We start from the raw sequence: 19,351 nt of genomic DNA, 5'->3' as shown, positions 1-19,351 counted from the left end.
ATGAACAGCGTTAATAACTTAAAACCCGCCCCAAAATACTGTAGAACCAATATGAGCAGCATTTGTCACCCTCATGTGAGTGTTGATAGTCAGGGGCTTGTTCTATGAAATGCCGCAAAGTACTGTATCTTTTCTACGGAAAAATCAAAACGTATCCTTCGCCAGCTCAATGTCCCAGTACTTTTGCTTGGTTTTTCTTTTATCTGTTTTTTTTTCTGTCAAAGTGATCGAGAAGCGCGTAAAATGCCATGCTCACCCAGCAAGTGGCAGCAACCGCGCTGACCCCAAAGAGCTTCTAAAGTGCCAACGAACAACGCGTCTCCCCTCGCTCCCTCACCTCACCTCACCTACCCTACGTTTTAATCACACTAAAACTTTCGCAACCCCACCCCCTCCACAAAGAGACAATTATGAGCGGAGAATCATCAAAGGCTGCACTGGGCAGGGGAATCGCTGCGACGGTTGCTACAAATACTTCCGGAACACCTGCTTATGAGTTACCATGGTTCGTGAACTTCCCCCATTCTCTGATTGAAAGGGTGGATGGTTAATTGATTAATTGCGCATTCATCTAGGGTCGAAAAGTACCGTCCGATCTTCCTAGAAGATATAGTCGGCAACAGCGAGACAGTAGAGCGATTGAAGATTATCGGGAAGGACGGGAACATGCCACATTTGATCATTTCTGGGATGCCAGGGATTGGGTACTACCTTTCACTTCTCCGCAAGATAACACAAAGTTGATCCTATTTCGCGTAGTAAAACAACCTCGGTCCTATGCCTCGCCAGAGCCCTCCTAGGAGATGCGTACAAAGAAGCAGTGCTAGAACTCAACGCTTCGGACGAGCGCGGGATCGACGTGGTCCGGAATCGCATCAAGGGATTCGCGCAGAAGAAGGTCACGCTCCCACCCGGAAGACAGAAGGTTGTGATTCTCGATGAAGCCGACAGCATGACGGCGGGGGCCCAGCAGGCCCTCCGCCGCACGATGGAAATATACTCATCCACCACCCGCTTCGCGTTTGCCTGCAACCAGAGCAACAAAATCATCGAGCCGTTGCAATCCCGCTGCGCCATCCTCCGTTACTCCCGCCTCACAGATGCGCAGGTCCTCCACCGCCTACTCGAGATCTGCCTGGCGGAGAAGGTGGAGCACTCGGAGGAGGGCCTCGCCGCGCTAATTTTCTCCGCCGAGGGGGATATGCGTCAGGCCATTAACAACCTGCAGAGCACGGTCGCGGGTTTTGGCTTCGTCAGTGCGGACAACGTCTTCAAGGTTGTTGACTCGCCGCACCCGATTGCGGTGCAGGCCTTGATCAAGGCTTGTTACACCGGCAAGATTGATGCAGCGCTGGAGAAGCTAGAGGAGCTTTGGGGGAAGGGCTATTCCGCCATCGATATCATCAGCACTATGTTCAGAGTCACGAAGACGGTAGATGCTCTCAGTGAACATTCGAAGCTGGAGTTCATCAAAGTATGCTTCACCCCCCTCCCCCCAATCATCCACCGTCTGCTACCTCCCAATCAAGAACTAATCAACAATGGACGACAATAAATAGGTCATAGGGTTCACACATATGCGCATCCTGGAAGGCGTGGCCACACTCCTGCAGCTAAGAGGCTGCATCGCGAAATTGACGAAAATAAATATGTCGCCCGAGTTGTTTGTGCCAAAGGAAGGAGGGACAGGCGAATAAGTAAATGACACATGCACGATACGAATGCTACGCTGGCAATTGAATCAATTTTGTTTCATGAATAAATGGTTGCGACTTCAGAAGGAGGAAACTGAAAAAAATGAAGGAAATGAAATGAGATGAAAACCCTTAGATTTCTTTTCATGGAGCTTGCTAGTGGCAGTTGGGGAAGGGGCTTTGTATTTATTCATCTATTTAGCTAGCTGGTCACATCTTCGGCTTTCCAACATACTTGACCTGGTGGGGAGATATCTGGTTGGGTACTGACTACTTGGAGTACAGTACATTACTTTAACTGTCAAGTTAATTTAGTTGTGGGATTGCTATCGTACAAAATACTATACTGTACCATTATCCAACGTACTATACCACTAGTTCAACCTCTCATCAAAATCGGTTAGACTCGACTCAACGGATATCCGTGCCCAACATCTGCTACAAATTACTGGCATGGTAACAAGCCCAAATCGCAGGACAGCCCAACTTAAAATCGTGCCGACCAGTGCCGCATCGCACAGCAGCGGGGAAACAAAATATGTTGTAGCGCTGGTAGACTATGCATTTTCCACCAAGTGGATCCAGTTTGGAACAAGAATGCCGATCCATCGAATATGATACGAGAAAAAATGCTTATTTATGTAGGATGAGAAAAAAAATTCGTAATACCTTACTAGCTCTCCTTATTTACCTAAGGATACAAAAATAAAAGAGAAAATAATACAGTGACTAATATGCAAAAAAAAAAAAACCCCGAAGGACAAAACTGATTTTTTATCACCTCTATCCAGCGCCCACCCGCTGCCTGTTCATTGAACAGGCCCGCTTAATCACTAACATTACAACGACACCTCGTAACCAGTTGTTCGCCCCTTTATACACAAGACCTGCGCTCAAGAGTATCCGTATTTATTCGCCGCCCGGAACAATGAAAGAAAAAGAAAAACCCCGAAAAAGGAAAACAACAACCTCCGGATATGGACTTAAAACCTCAGCTTGAACTTGCTATTCGCATTCTTATTCTGGTGGGCACCCTCCCTAAACTCCTTACCACCATCATCAACCAGATCAGGGTTAGCTTCCCAGTAGGCGGTGTCGGTATTATTGTAGTAAGTGTCGTGAGGTTGCTGGAGCCCCATGTCAGGCATAATGTTGACCGACTTCGTAGCGTCAATGAGTATGTTCTCTGTTGAAGCTGTTAGTGATCTGTTCGGAATACTATATTTGGGGGGGCAACATACTAGCCACAACTGGTCCAACAACTAGTGCAAGGAAGACGACAAGCATGAGAAAGTAAACGACAGTAAACCGGATGACTCTCTTCTTTCGGAGCTTTGATTGCTTGGAGGAGTAGATCGGGGGCCTAATTTGGCGGGATGGACGTAGCCAGAACAACATAGTAGAGTGAATTCGGTCCGCATATGGAAACAGAATAACAGGTAATTGAAAGAACAATATAACGTGTCCAAGGATGAAATCTGCCGAGAACATTCCGAGTTCCGTGATCTTACACAGCAACTCACGACCGGGCTGTGAGATAGCATGAAGTCCTATAAGTAGGTCGGTTAGTTGACAACTCGATCGCTAGAGTTTTACCGACGAAAAAAACTTACCAAGACCATACCACTTTCCGTTCCAGAAAGCCAAATTGCTCTGGTCAGTCTTGAACTCTCTAGTGAGAGCAAGAGAGATGATAAGCTTATAAAACCATCGTTGAATGGCAACCATCGCAATCATTCCTGACAATGTCTTGGTGAAGCTGAATCCCTCGAGGAACATCATGACTTCGAAGAACGCGAAGAGCATAATAACAGCTAAGCCGTGGGCGATGGCGGCAAGAACTAGCTTGGTCAGCTAAAGCAATAATACGTCGAAAGGAAAATAACTTACCACCACCAAACTTTTTGCAACACATGCTAAAAACAGGACCCATACAACATGCCATTCCGAACAAGCCTGCAAGAATACCAGCATTGACAGCAATAGGAGCAAATGCCACAACGGCAAGACGCATCAGGGCTCCAGTTGGCTTGGGCTCGGGCAAATCCTCGTTTCCGGGATTATCCTGTCTTACACCGGTCTGTGCGTTGATGAACAAGTAGGGAATAATACAGAGAATGGCGACAAGGAATGGCCCAACAATCTCGTTAAAGACGATGTTTGTGAACTTTGCACGAGCCATGTCTCCAGAAAGTTTCTCGGATGGATCTCCGAGGATCTTGCGCTTGTAACCAGTGATACGAGTTCTAGAAAGACGGCAGAAAGAAATCCATGATTGATGATTGGCGCGCGAGTTTCCACGGGAAAGCCATCTTAAATAGTCACGATAATCAATGAAGAAGTCGTCCCAAGCAAATTGGTGAGGGTTAAAGATGAAGGGCGAGGTGCAAAGAGCAAGTAAGGAGGCCCAGAAATAGAGAAGGTGAATACCCCATATGGTTAAAGTAGCGAAAAGCACCATCATCAAAGATCTGGCGCCGAGGTAGATTGAAGGTCCGGCAAAACGTGAGTACAAGATACCAAAAGGAATTCGAGCGGTCGCGAAACCACGACCCGTACCGATATAGCGAGCACCACCAAAGGCGAGATCATTAAGTAAGGAGTTAGCATAAATCTGGCACACAAACACCTCAAAGGCAGGTGAACATGAGCAGAAATGTCTTCCAAGACGAGTAGCCGCACGCCAGAATCCACGCTCAGTGAGTTCCTGGACAACAAGAGGGACAAAAGAAATGAAGAACACGATAACGATTGACAAGCTGCAACGCACAACCCAGTCCATGATCGGTTCAATGTTGCGGCATCCAATAGGCTTCAGTTCATCCGTAATTGGTTTGTTGGGATTGTAGTCGCACACAACAACCTGGTCTTTGAGAGCACCAAGATGGATCATGACAAACATGAAGAGTTGAACCGACAACATAATGAACAAATTGTTGATGTGAAAACCAGGATGCGCATAGTAGAAGGACAAGAAACGATCCAGAGGAAGCTGAGTGCCGAGGTAGTAGTATTCACGCGAAAGCATCTGTTCTCCCATACCAGTTCCAATCTTTGTAGTAAAGTTAAGAATAGATCCAAACCCCAAATCACGTCCTTTACCACATTGGTAATATTCGCAATGCTTAATGCGACCACCACGCAAAAGTGCGTTCATTCCAGCGTAAATGTCCTCGTTGAGATGCAATCCCTTCTGGGCCTTGGACACACCACCACGTGTTGTCATAAAGATACCGTTCAAGAAATCGGGATGTCCGTAATGCAATTTTCCACCAATCTGCGCCAAAGTACGGGCGAAAAGGGTACCAAAAGTCTGTTCCTTACCGGCAGCGACGTCACCCAAGATACCAATGTTCTCAGAGAAGATATATTCACGTGCTCCAAGAATAGCGACAGGATCGAACTTGGTAGGGGGGAGACCGGGGGTGTAAGGTGAGACGTTCTCAACAGTCATTTCCTCAAACTCAGCAAGGACGCTTCGGATCTTCAGACATTCTTCAAGATAATTGTCCTGATTGGCATCAACAAGTTGAATATATTCACCGCGGTAGAAAATAATAGCATGGTTTTGGTTATCAGACTTTCCGTCGCCGAGGATAGGATTTCCAGATAGCTGGACACGGAACTTTGGACGACGCATTCCATTTTCCATGAGTTCTGAATGGCCATCGATAAGAGCAGAGTACAATCTGGGTTCTCCTCCCTCAACTAGTGGTGGCTCCTCGTCAAGATAAGCGATTTGTAGATCAGGATAGGCGCGAAGGAGAAATTCTGTATTTTCCATCTCCTCTTTCTTGAACTTGGCGTAGCGCTGCATCGAAACACAAATCTTGAACTTTCTTCTTGCCATACGTTCGAGCTCTCTCTCCAGTTTATCGGTATTACCACCAAACATCTGAACAACCTCAGGGTTTTCGACGCGGTAGAGAAGCTTGATAGCGCGGCTGTAATTCATGAAACCTGATATTGTGCGATATAACGTTTGGAAACGAAGTGAGGCCCAAATACGAGTTCGAAGAGTGTACTCAGGTGCAGCTGACTTGAAACCGATGCAGTAGAATGGGAGATCATCTACTTTGCTATTGGACACTTCCTTTTCCTTTTCGGTCTTTTCGGCTTCACCATTGAATTGGGAGGTCTCATCAGCCAGAATTTTTGTATCCTTAACGAAGCAGTCCCATTCGTGAGGATGAAGCTGCTTAAGGTACTCCAGAAGCGTAACACGGGAATAAGGATCATCTTCACGGATAATCTCACGGAGCGAAAGAAGAATCTTTTCACTGTAATGAGGAATAAGGACAGTAAAGGTAGGCATGTTGTCAACAGGCAGTGGTTCAGGAATTGGCGTAGATAACGATTGCGCAAAGAAAGAGATACGTCGCTCAGCCTCACTACCGCTAGGGAAAAACTCTGTCTTGAAGGAATGGTCCTCTTGGGAGACGAAAAATGTAGGGGCTCGCAAGGTACGTTTGCCCTCTTGTTCCGATGGTACCTGTGAAAGTCAGCAATAGAAACCAAGGATACGCAAAAGGGAAAATACCTGATGATACAACAACTTCTGGACATGGTCAATCGCAAGAAGATGCTCGCGATACATAGAAATAACAATAGCGTTCCAAATCTGAGAGATCAGGACCTTTGGTTTATACTTAATCTCCATGTCGGTAGTAGCCAAGACCTTGGAATAGATACGCTTGGGGAGTCGGGAAAAGATGTTTCGCCATGGTGTCCAGATAGACACACCGAGATAGAAGGATCTAGCAACGGAGAAAACAGTATTCCAGACAATATACCAAAGATATGTATCCAAGAAGAATAAAGTCAGATCAGTGATATACATAATACCAAGTAGGATCTGAGGTTGGCGTCGACAAAACATCTTCGCAGCATCACCAGTCCCAATAAGCTTCTCCCCCAAGCAATTGTCGATCTTCATGACTGATAACACGCGGATAGGATCTCTAAAAGAGAGAGTCAAGAAAAAGTACGACTCGATCAGCTTAGTTGCAAAGATCAAGACCCATATTCCGTAGGACATCCACATATCATTGCCACGTAAACGGGGATAGCTGGCGGTGAATGTTTGACTGGCAACATAGCGACGCGAGTTTTTAGTCAAGTAGCTGCCAAACAACCCACCGAGAGGCATCACAGAAAAGAAGAAGAAAGTAGCCAAAGCAATGAAGAATTGCACAATTCCGAGGATCCTTGCGATTTTTCCACCATTGTTTCCATCAATCATGAAGACGTAAACACTAGGTGCAACGTTCAGAACAAAGATGAATAGGATAAATAAGAGGCGTTTGGTGAGATGTTGAGCTCCCGCCCATTGACGAGGAACAAAAGCCCATTCAGCACAGGTAGCAACAATCATGAGGAATGTACAAACAGCGCCGCCGAGAGCGACCGCGGACCACCGAGCGGCCGCATGAGGTTTCTCATTTAGTTGTTGGTGATACTCCTTAGTGTAAAGCGTAGGGGAATTGAACGCAGTGTAAAACCAAAAGGCGCCAATATGGATGATCCAGACACGATTGAAGTTGGTAGCCATATGAAACCATGAACGCGTTTCTTTATACGTCTTGAAGAACACCTTTTTCCATTCAACCTCCTTGAGTTTCAAATACCGCTGTGGACCAGGAACATCAACAAGGCGAGACTTGTCAGTCATGACGATCCTTTCAATGCCCTCAGGGTACCAAAACAATTGATTGCAGTCATCATAACCGATAAGCTGACTGTGGTCCCGTTCTCGTCGGACGAACTTGCCATCAACAATCTCGTACCCCTGATCGCGACAGTACTGATATAACGGAGTAATGATGTCCTTAAGGTAGGTACCCTCCTCAACTGGCTCGACCTTGGCCTGACACTCGGGGGAGTGGAGGTAATCATCCGCACACTTGAAGATAAAGCACAAGGCTTCTGGCATAAGACGGACCTGATTTGCTTCACCCCAGCAGAGTAGGAAAAGACCAATCTGCCGTGCCCGATCATGCTGAGACATCCGGTTCATCTTGGTCTTCCATCGATACTCGGCAGCTTCCAAGCTGTTATCTCCCTCCATTTGAGCCAGCGTCTGCTCCTCGTTTTCGCCTTGGGGTTTGTTCTTTTTGGCAGCCGCCCTAGCCTTCATAGCACGGCGACTTGTTTTTCCCAGTTTCATATTGGCAAATCCAACAGCATCATCCAAATCAAGATGAGCCGCAAAGTACCATTTCCTGAAATTGGCATTTTCACCACCGATGTAGTCAGCATGCAACGAAAGTAGCGCTTGGTTCGGAGTCATGCGGGATGCCCTAGAGTCGAGGAGGGTCATAAAATGGTCATAGATATTGCGCATGCTATCGCGCTGAAACCCAAATTTGTTGGTAAGGTCAAGGAAGATATCTTCAATCTCCTCTTTGGAAATAGGTATTTGATTCTCGGTCGTCCACGCTGGGTATGGTTCCTTTGAACGCTGGCCGGCGGGTAGGTTATTAGAGTAATCAACGCCGTAAACAGGGGTAGAGGCACCGGATGATCTACCGCCGCCATAGGATACTTGAGAGGAGGGTGGGCGATATCCGCGTCGACCGTCTGGTCCGTTATCATAACTGTTGTACCGTTCATCTCCGCGTCCGTAGTAATCCATATCCGCAGCCCTGGCCATGTCAGATCTCATAGTGAAGTCGCTAAAGGTCTCAGAGTCCTCCTCTGAATCGTGACCTCGGCGTTTTCCCTTGCGGTCATACCCTTGTTGGGGCTGCTGGCCGGCAGCAGGAGTGTTCTGGTCATAGTACTGGTCTCCGTAGTAATCATCTTCATATCCTTGAAGACATGTCAGTGCTACATTTAGATAAAGAATCAGGGAGAAATCTACCACCCCGCCCGTCTCCGTAGTATCCAGCATCTTGTCCATATCCCCCTTGTTGTCCAGCATTGTAGTATTCCCTACCACATGTTAGCTGATAAAGCAGATCATTGAAAACTGAGACGACATACTGTTCGTCATAATAGCCTTCGCCCTGATTATAATCGTAATGCTGGCCTTGCCCGGCCTGGTCGTAATGGCCTCCATGTCCTTGATTGTGGTATTCATCCTGGTAGTATGAATCGGTTTGACCTCCGTACTGGTGACCCTGATGGTCGTCGTACGGCTGTTGAGGCCCCGACATGATGGGCAAAGAACGATCTCAAAAAAACCTATGTGCCAATTAGTGCTGATGGCTTTCTATGTTGACAATTCAAGGAGCGAATATGTCAACAAGTTTTGTTGTCTGGCTTGTGTACAAAGGCATCAAGCCACGAAAGCTAGTTGCTATTGCAACCGATGACTTACCTCCAACAACAGTATGTGAAAGATTAACTATTCAAAGCAGCAAACGACCCGATTGGCCAAACCTACTGCAGCAGGGGGTTAAATCGTTGAGCGAGTGCAATTTGTCTAATACAATCCAGTGCTGTATAAGAATGGGAGAATGGTGTTCCAAAAACAAAGCTGTAGGGAAACAACAAAGGTTGTGGAAGACAAGCAGCAAGCAAAAAAAAAAAAAAAAAAAACGAAGGACGGTTGGTAAAGATCGTTGGCTAAACTTGAAGGAGAAGAGAATTATTAGCAATGGGGGATGAAACGGGCACACCCGCAAAAGTAATGCAAGGTAGATAAGAAAAGATTGAAGGAGGTTAATTCCTAGAGTGGACGGGCGAGGGGTTTTGTTTGTTGACCTTTTTCAGGGGCTCGCACATTCTGAGGGGGTGAAGGCAGGATAGAAAGTTCACTTACTTAGGAGAATGGCTGGTGCAACAACCAACGAGCTCACTTTAGAATGGAGCTTCTAAGTAATGATACCGAAGGAAAGGAAAAACAAAAAAGCTATCTGCACGAAGCAACTTCGGCAAACAACACACACCTTCTGAGCGAGTGGAATGGGGAAGAGGGAGAGAGGGAGGAAAAGAGCGAGGAAAGATTGCGGCAGGAAAGGGAGAAGAGGGAGGAGAGGATGGTGTTCGCACTGCGATAAGGGCCGGGGAAGAGAACGAGGGAGTGCACTAAGTAAGGGGGGTGGGCTACAAGGGAAGAAGGAGGGTAAAAACGAACGGCGGAGACTAAAACTACTTTGCAGCGAAGGGCGTGGGCAGGAAAAGAAAGGTGAGAAAATGGGTCTGGAAGCGAAGAGTAAAGGGAAAAAAAGGAGAGAGACAGGAGGCAGGGGAGAAGAAGCTGCTCAATGCATGCCATCCCGGGTGGGCACTGAAAACCCATCCGGGCGTCTCGTCACCGACAGCCACCCATGTAATAGGGACAGTATTCTACGAGTAGAATGACAACCCATACTCGAGTACACCCAGAGATATCGAAACACGCTGAACGATAGAGACAACTAACCTCCCGCAGTTGCTCAACCATATTCTATCGTTTTTTCGCTCGTCAATTGTGTGGATTCGGGGCTTCGAAAATTCCAGGACATGGTTCGAGTTTCAAATCGTTCTTTCTTAGGTTTCCCGATCAGTATAGGTCCCCGGCGCTTTCCATTTCCCGGAGGGCACACTGGGAGATCATCCCCTGTTTTAATTGGACAACTCTTCCATTTTACCGTTTTACAAGGATGAGTGGCTGGCTGTTTCACATACCCCGTCGTTCCTGAGAAACCGTTGTGGCGACCACCAGCAGAAAGTTCAACCCAGCATGGAGCCGTAGCTCATCCACACTTACTCGGCACAGTTATCGTACAGCATAAGTACCTTCCGTATGGCCTCGAATAAAGAGGGCGCAGGAGAATGTATTAATCATGCATCGAACGGCAGAGCCTGACCTTGCTGTCCGATTGTCTCAGCCAACGAGTGCCGGCCGGTATTCCATCCAGCCATGCTCAAGTGTACGATACAGCATGTGCCGTACTTGCGCCCCCCCCCACCCGAATCTCTCGTCTGTCGACTTACCTAAGTACGATGGCACAATCCTTGTGATATTCTTTCCTACGCTTCAATTCCTAAGAGGTTGAAGGGAGCGCAAAGCACCGGTATCTTTAGAATGGTATCATACTCGAGTACTAGTACAGTAAGTTAATGAAAAAGAACACCATTGCCGCGCCAACGCAGTAGACTATTCCCACCAACCCAATAGACACAGCAGCGCATGTTTAGATATAACAACACTGTACAGTACCATACAGTACCCGCTGCCCATACACGTACCGTTTTACCATGCTAGCACTGCTGTTGGACCAGTCCATCTAGCCCATCTCATGACATACAACGCCGGTCCTGCAGCACCTTACCGTATGGCAGAGAACTGAGTGAGCCTGCCGCCCGTTGCACCAGAAATGAACGGCTCCTGCTAGTCTGAAGATCATTCTTACAACCCGAGGTTGTATTAAAAATCTGCATTTTCCCTATTTATAGCGTCTACTCGTAATTAGGCCAGAAGCAAAAACCGTCAACACTGCCACACGTCATCCAGGAAGGTGGCACGGGGAAACACAACTGATCCACAAATTGAACGGCCAGAATACTGCAACTAAAATACCTCCACCAAAAAGCGTACCCGATAGAACCTTATACCTGGTATCTAGTGTACTCAAGTACCGTAGTTGCAGTACCGGTATCACTCGGAACTCAACAATTGTGAACCTTACAGTGCTTGTCATGATGCTGTGCTCGTACAGTACCGGCAACCACTGGTTGATTTTCTCAAAGTGGGCTAGCCTTTAGACCTCGGCAGTCCTCTCCGGTCACCCTTTCTCAGGCGGTTTTATAAGGGACCATGTACGAGTATATTGGAGACCAATTATTACACTACGATTACTATCGGTGTAGAACAAAGAAACAATGAGCCAACCAAATTGGCCACTGACTTTTAAGTAGCGAGCCTAGGTACTACTAGTAGATCTAAGTTTGTTGTACCGGCCTACAGACTTCGTAAGGATCATTCTACAATACTATATCCGAGTAGACTACTCGAGTAGTTATTCCTCTTGTTTTATCACAAGCGAGTGTTGAGTTTGCGATGCTTTTTTTTTCCCCTCGCGCAGCTGAGAAGGGGAATTCCAACATCCTACAGCACATTTATCTTCTACAGTACGAGTACCGGTAGGGTATTTGAGCACCTGCTGCATCGTGCTACTGGTAATTTGCCACCGGAAGGATGGAAAGGGGATCATAAAGCTTGTGCGAGTGCAGTACCGGTACGTTGCGCAGATTCTATGGATCCCAAGAGCCAATCCCCATCTGGGAAAACGGATCCCAAACCAAGCAGTCAGCACCCTGGTGCCTTACTCGTACAAGCATACCGTAGAATTTTCTGTGTTAGAGCTCTCGTAAAACTTGGCCAGTTAGAAAGCCTAGATGGTCCGGGCGGGCAAACGAACCAGTACCGTATCATATCATACTCAGGTAGTTATTTTCTGCGGCTCATAACGCCGTACCCTGATGCAGCCCTCGATTGAGAACCGTCTTGCGCGTCAATACTTCGGCAACGTTTTGCCATCGCTTAAGTCCTTCAAAGGGCTGCAACCTCCCTTCTCAACCCCCCCCCCCCGGGCCAAGCCCCGTTTTTTAATTCTCTCATCCATTTCTCTTCCCTTCCGTTTCCTCTCTCTCTGCGAATTTGTCGCGTTTCCCTTAACTCTCAATTCTTCACTCTCTGCTGGTGTCCCTCGCTCACCCAAGCAAAAGTACCGTAAGCATCACACTTTCGTTAATCTTCCCTCTGCCGGTATCACTCCTTCACCACCCATCTTTTTTTACCGTCCCTGAGCCGAGGCCGTTTCGCCGGCGCCCGTCCCTCACCCGCTTTCTTGGCGGCCCTGTCGTCACTTTTCTTGGCCAACCCCTTAGAGTCTCAATCAAACCTCCCACTTACAGGACTTCCAAGGGGCCAAGACCAAATTTCCTTCCAATAAGAAATATTTAGCGGGCCAGGATATAAACAATTATGTGGGCTCGATCGCTCGCTTCGGCTCTCATAGCCAGTTCTCTCCTTTCCACGGTCGCTGCCGCAGATCTTGATCCTATTGTTATCAAAGGAAGCAGTGAGTATTGGGATTCTTCTATATTTGGCCTTTTTGTCGTGAAGATTTTGATGCTGATTTTAATTTAGAATTTTTCTTTAAGTCTAATGGCACTCAATTGTAAGTGGTGTTCTAAGCTGTTCTCTTCTCTTTGTGGATAGGGCTAACAATCGGATATAGTTTTATGAAGGGTGTTGCGTACCAGGCCAGCCCCACAAACAGCACTTCTGGCACTTTTGTGGATCCGCTGGCGGATGAGGCTGGATGCAAGAGAGACATTCCTTTGCTCCAGGAGCTTGGCACAAATACCATACGTGTTTATGCCATCAATACCACCTTGGATCATTCAACATGTATGAAATTGCTGAACGATGCCGGAATTTATGTGGTCAGCGATTTGTCTGAGCCGACATTGTCCATCAACCGTAATTCTCCTGAATGGGATGATAGACTCTATGAGCGTTATACTTCAGTTGTCGATGCGCTAGCCCCCTACTCCAACGTTCTCGGGTTCTTTGCGGGTAACGAGGTTTCCAACGAGGCGAACAATACTAATGCATCGCCTTTTGTTAAAGCGGCCGTTCGTGATATGAAAGCCTACATCAAGAAACGCAACTACCGCACCATCCCCGTTGGGTATGCCACCAACGACGATGCGAAGATTAGATCTGAGCTCGCGGATTACTTTGACTGTGGCAGTAGTAGTGAATCGGTTGACTTCTGGGGCTATAATATCTACTCTTGGTGTGGTAAAAGCTCATATACGGAATCTGGTTATGATCAACGCACCAAGGAATTCGAGAACTACAACGTCCCTTCTTTCTTCGCTGAGTATGGGTGCAATGTATGTCTAGCTGAGATCTATGTTTTGCTTATGTTAAACTGATATAAAATATAGGTGGTTCAACCTCGAGTGTTCACTGAGGTCGAGGCTCTCTATGGCCCTCAGATGACACCTGTCTTTTCGGGAGGAATTGTTTACATGTACCACCAGGAAGCAAATGATTATGGTATTTCTCGACAACTCCTTTATACATTACCACTTCTACTAACCCTTTCAAAGGTCTGGTTGAGACCAGCGGTGATGGGACAGCTACAAAGTTGGTTGACTTCAACAATCTCAAGTCCGAGCTCGCAAAAGTCTCTCCGAGCGGTGTCCAGAGCAATAGCTATAATCCAACAAATACTGCTGCCCGTTCCTGCCCAACAGCCGATTCTAACTGGTCGGCCTCGACTGCGCTCCCACCAACCCCTAATAGGGAACTTTGCTCTTGCATGGTATCAGCTCTCAGTTGTGTTGCTGCCACAAAAGTGCAAGAGAAGGACACAGGAGATTTGTTCAACTACATTTGTGGAGAGGCCAAGACCGATTGTACTGGGATCACCGCCAATGGCACTACAGGAGTGTATGGCGCATATTCCATGTGCAGCCCTCTAGAACGTGTTTCTTGGGCTATGAATGCCGTATGTTTATTATCTTTGCTCGCCACCTCTTTGAGCCTACTAACAAGAGGACGATATATAGTACTATACCAAGCAAAAGAAAGCCTCGGATGCGTGCGATTTTAGCGGAAGCGCAAAGACTCAAACCGCAGCCGCTGCCTCGGGCACTTGCAAATCCCTCCTCTCTGAAGCCGGAGGAACCGCAGGAACCGGCACTGTCACATCTTCGCCCAATAGCTCGGGAACCGGGACTAAGGGGGCCGCTGCCGGTCTCACTATTCCAGCGTTTCAGGTTGGTGCTTTCAAGATCGGTGCTGGGTTGCTTGCGGCAGCTCTTGGTGGTGCAACTTTGGTTTTTGCATAGAGAGCTTGTTGTAACCCCCCCCCCCACCCTCCAAAATAAATGGTGAATACCAGGTGTCAATGCTTACTCGAGTACTTCTCTCTCTCTCTCTCTCTCTCTCCCCCCCCCTTTTTTTTTCAACAATTTCTTTTCCATCTACCTGCAGAGGCATTGTGGTTTGTCGGGAGACGAAGGTCATGTACAAAAAATGCGGGGTTGAACCGGGGTGTGGTATCACACGGCATGGGGACCAAGATCGAATGTTGAGAGCCTGGGTGGGCAAACCCAAAAATCTGTAGTGTTGGGTATATCATAGTTTTTACTTTTGAAGGGTTGCTTGTTTGTTTTGAATTTTTTTTTACGATACAGTACGACGATATCTTTGTGGCCTAGGGCCGAATAATACACCTACAATAATGTCATTTGAATTCCGCCATACTGTACTCGTACTCAAGTACTCGTACTGTACAACCCCGTATTGCACTTTTCCAGGCACCCGAGGCGACTACCGTATTGGATGTCATGCAACACCCAATTGCACCGAATTTTACGGAGAGCTCGAGGCACAGCTCTGAGCAGCCCTGCTGTAATACCTTCTTCTGCAGCTCTGTTACCGCAAGTGCTGAACACTGACGTCAACCCAATGATGAGCGAGGATGGGATTCACGCGAGAAATCTCAGGGGAGGAGGCTCTTGCATGCGCGAATGTGATTCCGATCAAGTGCATCCAAAGCAGCACCACCTTCCACCACCCGAGGAAAAAAAGGAAAAGGAACAAGCCACTACCGCCAGCATCTCCCAAGTTCAAATGCCGTGTTGTCATGCCAGACATGCAGACAAAGATTCTCCCCCAGCACATGAATGTGGTGAGTAGAATGATTCCGCCATCACATCGCCTCAGCCAGCCCGGAAGGAAAAATAATAAATTCACTCCATCTCATCCATCCAAGACGAGTACAAGAACAATAATATCATATAATAACTTGGCCCACGCCACGCATCTAGATCAAGCCTACGGTGCTTGTGCTGAATGTCTGTCCGTCCGTCTGCACACTTCCAGGTTCGTTCGTTCGGCCCTCAAGTCACTGACCATTGCAGGGTAGGTTGATTCTTGGCAGATGCGCATGGATCCGTTCAGACCCCACCTGATAACTGATAGTCTAACTTCCCCTCCCTCCTTCCCTCCCTCGTATGATATGCTACGGCTAAAGTACCAATTAGGGGATCATGGACGGCAAGACCTCAGCTATACAAGTGCATCGGTGGTGGCGCGCGCATAAAGCATACGGCACTGCGGCTGACCACTGAGCTAAAGTTATTACTGTACGAGTACCGACCGGTGCCTTACTTGAAGCCGTGCCCAATCAACGTGATGCACGCATGCGGATACCGGTGTGAGCAGAGGGATTCGAGCTAGACTATAATACAATACCTATCATAGGAGGCGGGTAATTTGAGGCTGTGGATACATACCTATTTCTGTTCTTGTTTCGGATGTTTATTTATGATGGTTTGGGTGAAGCCCAGTCCAGCCCAGTGCGATTACCGTACGGGTATGCGGGTATGCGAGTGGGGTGTGTGGCGGTTGGGCTTCTTTGTTTTGTTTGTTTGGTTATTTGTCTCGGTTGGTGATGCTGGAAGCAAGGGGGGGGTGGAGTACCGGTAAACATTTCCGCACGGTCACGAGATCGCACTCGGGTTTGGGGGGGGAATTTCTGTCGGGGTGAAAGGACACACGGTAATTATGATACGGTACTGTATGAGGAGACCCCACGGCCCGCGATGCCAATCGACTCGTAACTAGACAAATTCCTTCCATAATAACATCCCACACAAAGCTTCCCATCCGAAACTCCAGAAATTCATGCCCTGGGACCGCGATGCTCGAGAATTAAGTTACCCCCCCGTGCCCACCCGCGCACGTAACTCACAATAAATATTATGATAATATATAACCAGTAACTCCCAATCGCCACGATACGCTATATACTAGTATACACGAGAGGCAAAAAAGTCCATAAATCGAGTGAGCGCTCGTGCTCACCATCACCTATTAATTTAATTATGATACCTACCATACTCGAGTACAGCACGGTACCGGTACTCTTGACTTTTTTTAATTTTTTTACCCCTGAAAAAAAAAAAAAAAAAAAAAAAAAAACCAGATTGTTCCAGTCCTCCCCCACCCACCCACATACTCCCCCCCCCCCAACAGAAAAATCGTCGGAGAGCACGGCTCGGCTCGGGTGGTTGTCCATGCCGGCGCGGATATCTCCGGTTGCTTGGCGGGAGAAGAAAGAGGTTTTTCCGAAATGGGAAGGGCAAAGCAAGGGAAAGGGAAAGAAGCCGAGTGTTTTAACTTTGTTTGTTTTGTATCACTCGGTTTTTGGGTTTTGTTTTCCGTCGAGGTTTGTGGTATACGGTAGGTACGATACGATACCGACCCACAGATAACGTTGGAATTACCTCTCCTAGTACTCGTATGTATCGGCGGAGGGCTGAAGGGGGTGGTGTTCTTTTTAGCGGTCACCCCCCCTTTATTATGTTAGAAGAGAGGGAGGAGGGGTTCTAAATGACTTAGCGTACTGTAGTGTTCGGTTGTTCCGGTTCCTAACTGTACGGGTACGGTGGGTCAAGCACAGCATTTGGAGGAACTACAGTATCGTAGCATCCCAACCCACACAGCTGATCAGCGCTGGGGGTGTTAGTCTTTTAGCTAGTGCCCTGACACACCCGTTGGTGGCACAGAAATGGTATGCCGTAGCTCATATAAGTGCTGGTATCATAGCCAAGCGCAAATTTACAAAAGGTAACATATTTCCTATCATAACCCCCCCTCCCACACCCCCCCCCCCCCCGCTATTCATTCATACATTCATCCCTAGCACTATCGCACCCACTCACCTCCACACAATCTTGAGCGACACCCGACTCTCCTCGTCGAGTTCTTCCACCAACCTTCCCCGACCCTATCTCCTTCCAATCGAATGTCTTCCCCATCGAAAGCACGCGATCCTGCGATTCAAACTCCTCTGAACACCATGCAACTCCCCCACCCGGGAGATCCCGGGGAACGCATCAAGATATGGCACTTTTCGAAAAACTTTCACCTATCCTGGCCGCTAGTGGTTTCCAAACCGGCGGTGGTGGGTGTGTGAGAGTGCCGTGATTCCCGCCTCTAGCGCATTCCCCAACAACGTGGGAATAGACTGGGGTGTGCAAGAGTGGGATATACAGAGGGAAAGTGACCAATGTACGTCGAACACTCACACTTGCGCACGAGTGCCAGTTGCTCTCGCGTTCGATGCCGGCGGGAGTGTTATGCAGGAGGGGCTTTTGGGTGTGGGATTGTTTGGTGTTAAGGTCAAGCATTTTGGGCCGTCGTGAGGGAGCTTGTAGTTCCCGCTCTGAGAGTGGTTGTGGAGTGCACTTGCTGGACACACTATGGCCGGTTCTTTTGTCCGGATAGATGGCAGGCCCCGCCAGTCTCCCATCGTGGTGGCATATTCTGATCGGAGCTTGTGTGCTAGCACAGCGACCTGGCCAGTCCCTGCATCCCAATGTATCGCTCTGCGCAATTTGATGGCGTATACATGATCATGGGATACTGTGCGGGCTACAAGATATCCATTCTTTTCAGGGCGATTAAGCGGGACTAATTTTGGTTTAGCTTGGTGGGTAGCGATTTTCCTCGAGTTGGGCTTCGTGGAAGTGAAGATATCGTCTTCCGGTATCTAGCCTAGCTTCGTTAAAATTGCTGTACGAGTAGATGGGAAACTGAACTGGCTCGGGTTCCGTGGAAGCCCTTTACAGGACACAAACTTCTATTAGCGGAATGTACCAAGCGCTTGCACTTCCAACCCTCCCTCGAGACATCCATAGGGGCAGTCGACAAACTGTAATTCTTGCTCCCTTAAAGGTCATGAAATGCCATCACCGGACATTCACTTGGACCTCTATTGCTGTAAAATAAACATTGACACTTCCTACATTTTACCATTCCGGCTGCCCTGAAAGTCAGCATTGTCGATACGGTAGATGGATGACCCGTAATCCGGAGAGCAGGACACTTTACAATTTCCCCATCTCCACTGTAAGCCAGCAAATGGCACAACCGACACTACTTCCACCAGCTCTGCCCCCAGCAATTCAGATCAGAAGGCACGTAATCCCTTCCAATACTTGCTCCCACAGACGCGTTTACCGCAATCACTATCCCGTGCAGGACTCGGACAGATCTATCATGTTTACTGGCGCCAGCCATCCCCCTTCTTTCACCCAGGAGAACAAGATCTACCTACCCACAGCACAGCCCAGCAAGAGAGTGTGCATCAGAGTAATCATCTGAAAGACCGCCGACCCCGAAATGTCCATGCTCTTATGATATAGCCGAATACCTCTAAACGGCCGGAAGAGGAAAACAAGGTCGTAACGACATTCTGGATGGTGGTTAGGTATGGTCCATCATAAGAACGTCTTTGAAGCTGCGCAAGATAACGAGGACCGGCATGGGTGGGGCCTTCCACATGCTGGTATCGGTACATGACTGGTGCGGGGCGCAGCAGTTTTCTTCTTCTTTCTTCTTGTTTTTCTTTTCTTTGCTGTTTCGTTGAAGACGTGAGGCAGTGCTACTATAGCTTTGGAGGGTCTTTCTGTCAGCACTTTGGAGAAAACGTGCAAAGGGAGATCAGTCGGGAAGCGCTAATGTCTGAACTTTCTACTTCTATTCCTGGATCGTAGGTTGGGGGTACTGTTGATGGGGGGGACGATACTGTACAGTACAGTATGATACTTGCCGAATTGACCATCACTTGTGATGGGTAAAAACACGATTTGCATAGGTCCGGTCGGTAATGTCCAAAATAGGGGAATATGATACT

General features: G+C 47.8%; 5 protein-coding genes; 2 read left to right on the top strand and 3 right to left on the bottom strand.

Moving 5' to 3' along the window:
• Positions 1-355: 355 nt before the first annotated feature.
• On the top strand, positions 356-1,697 carry GSTUM_00007494001 (uncharacterized protein; the record flags this gene model as incomplete). XM_002839460.2 has 4 exons in its annotated part: positions 356-505; positions 576-704; positions 760-1,474; positions 1,560-1,697. Exons 1-4 carry the CDS (start codon positions 411-413, stop codon positions 1,695-1,697), a joined length of 1,077 nt encoding a protein of 358 aa, XP_002839506.1. The 5' UTR covers positions 356-410.
• Positions 1,698-2,353: 656 nt separating this feature from the next.
• Positions 2,354-5,629, bottom strand: GSTUM_00007493001 (uncharacterized protein). XM_002839459.2 has 5 exons: positions 3,769-5,629; positions 3,585-3,741; positions 3,308-3,535; positions 2,936-3,244; positions 2,354-2,880 (listed from the first exon to the last, which is right to left on the bottom strand). Exons 1-5 carry the CDS (start codon positions 5,542-5,544, stop codon positions 2,678-2,680), a joined length of 2,673 nt encoding a protein of 890 aa, XP_002839505.1. The 5' UTR covers positions 5,545-5,629; the 3' UTR covers positions 2,354-2,677.
• A 16-nt stretch (positions 5,630-5,645) lies between these two features.
• On the bottom strand, positions 5,646-6,260 carry GSTUM_00007492001 (uncharacterized protein; the record flags this gene model as incomplete). The annotated part of the gene is made up of 3 exons (XM_002839458.1): positions 5,646-5,729; positions 5,817-6,186; positions 6,235-6,260. The coding sequence occupies 3 exons, from the start codon at positions 6,258-6,260 to the stop codon at positions 5,646-5,648; spliced, it is 480 nt and encodes a 159-aa protein (XP_002839504.1).
• On the bottom strand, positions 6,260-8,851 carry GSTUM_00007491001 (uncharacterized protein; the record flags this gene model as incomplete). XM_002839457.2 is given in 4 exon segments in its annotated part: positions 6,260-6,573; positions 6,588-6,600; positions 6,634-8,495; positions 8,557-8,851. The coding sequence occupies 4 exon segments, from the start codon at positions 8,849-8,851 to the stop codon at positions 6,521-6,523; spliced, it is 2,223 nt and encodes a 740-aa protein (XP_002839503.1). The 3' UTR covers positions 6,260-6,520.
• Positions 8,852-12,111: 3,260 nt separating this feature from the next.
• GSTUM_00007490001 (uncharacterized protein) lies at positions 12,112-14,909 on the top strand. XM_002839456.2 has 7 exons: positions 12,112-12,354; positions 12,558-12,706; positions 12,775-12,805; positions 12,866-13,529; positions 13,584-13,695; positions 13,749-14,149; positions 14,211-14,909. The coding sequence occupies exons 2-7, from the start codon at positions 12,610-12,612 to the stop codon at positions 14,490-14,492; spliced, it is 1,587 nt and encodes a 528-aa protein (XP_002839502.1). The 5' UTR covers positions 12,112-12,354; positions 12,558-12,609; the 3' UTR covers positions 14,493-14,909.
• The last annotated feature ends 4,442 nt before the right edge of the window (positions 14,910-19,351 follow it).

The sequence above is a fragment of the Tuber melanosporum genome, assembly GCF_000151645.1.
Source record: "Tuber melanosporum whole genome shotgun sequence assembly, scaffold_36, strain Mel28".
NCBI classification, from domain to species: Eukaryota; Fungi; Ascomycota; class Pezizomycetes; order Pezizales; family Tuberaceae; genus Tuber; species Tuber melanosporum.
The sequence above is the reverse complement of the archived record's forward strand: the minus strand, read 5'-3'. Positions and strand labels throughout refer to the sequence as shown.

Excerpts from the sequence above, each read along its gene's own strand:
- GSTUM_00007490001 (XM_002839456.2), top strand. The coding sequence starts at position 12,610 with ATGTGGGCTCGATCGCTCGCTTCGGCTCTCATAGCCAGTTCTCTCCTT. Across the intron at positions 13,530-13,583 it reads TCGCTGAGTATGGGTGCAAT|GTGGTTCAACCTCGAGTGTT; the intron begins GTATGTCTAGCT and ends TATAAAATATAG. Across the intron at positions 13,696-13,748 it reads CCAGGAAGCAAATGATTATG|GTCTGGTTGAGACCAGCGGT; the intron begins GTATTTCTCGAC and ends ACCCTTTCAAAG.
- GSTUM_00007493001 (XM_002839459.2), bottom strand. The coding sequence starts at position 5,544 with ATGGCAAGAAGAAAGTTCAAGATTTGTGTTTCGATGCAGCGCTACGCC. Across the intron at positions 3,245-3,307 it reads CGGAAAGTGGTATGGTCTTG|GACTTCATGCTATCTCACAG; the intron begins GTAAGTTTTTTT and ends ACCTACTTATAG. Across the intron at positions 2,881-2,935 it reads TGTTGGACCAGTTGTGGCTA|AGAACATACTCATTGACGCT; the intron begins GTATGTTGCCCC and ends CAGCTTCAACAG.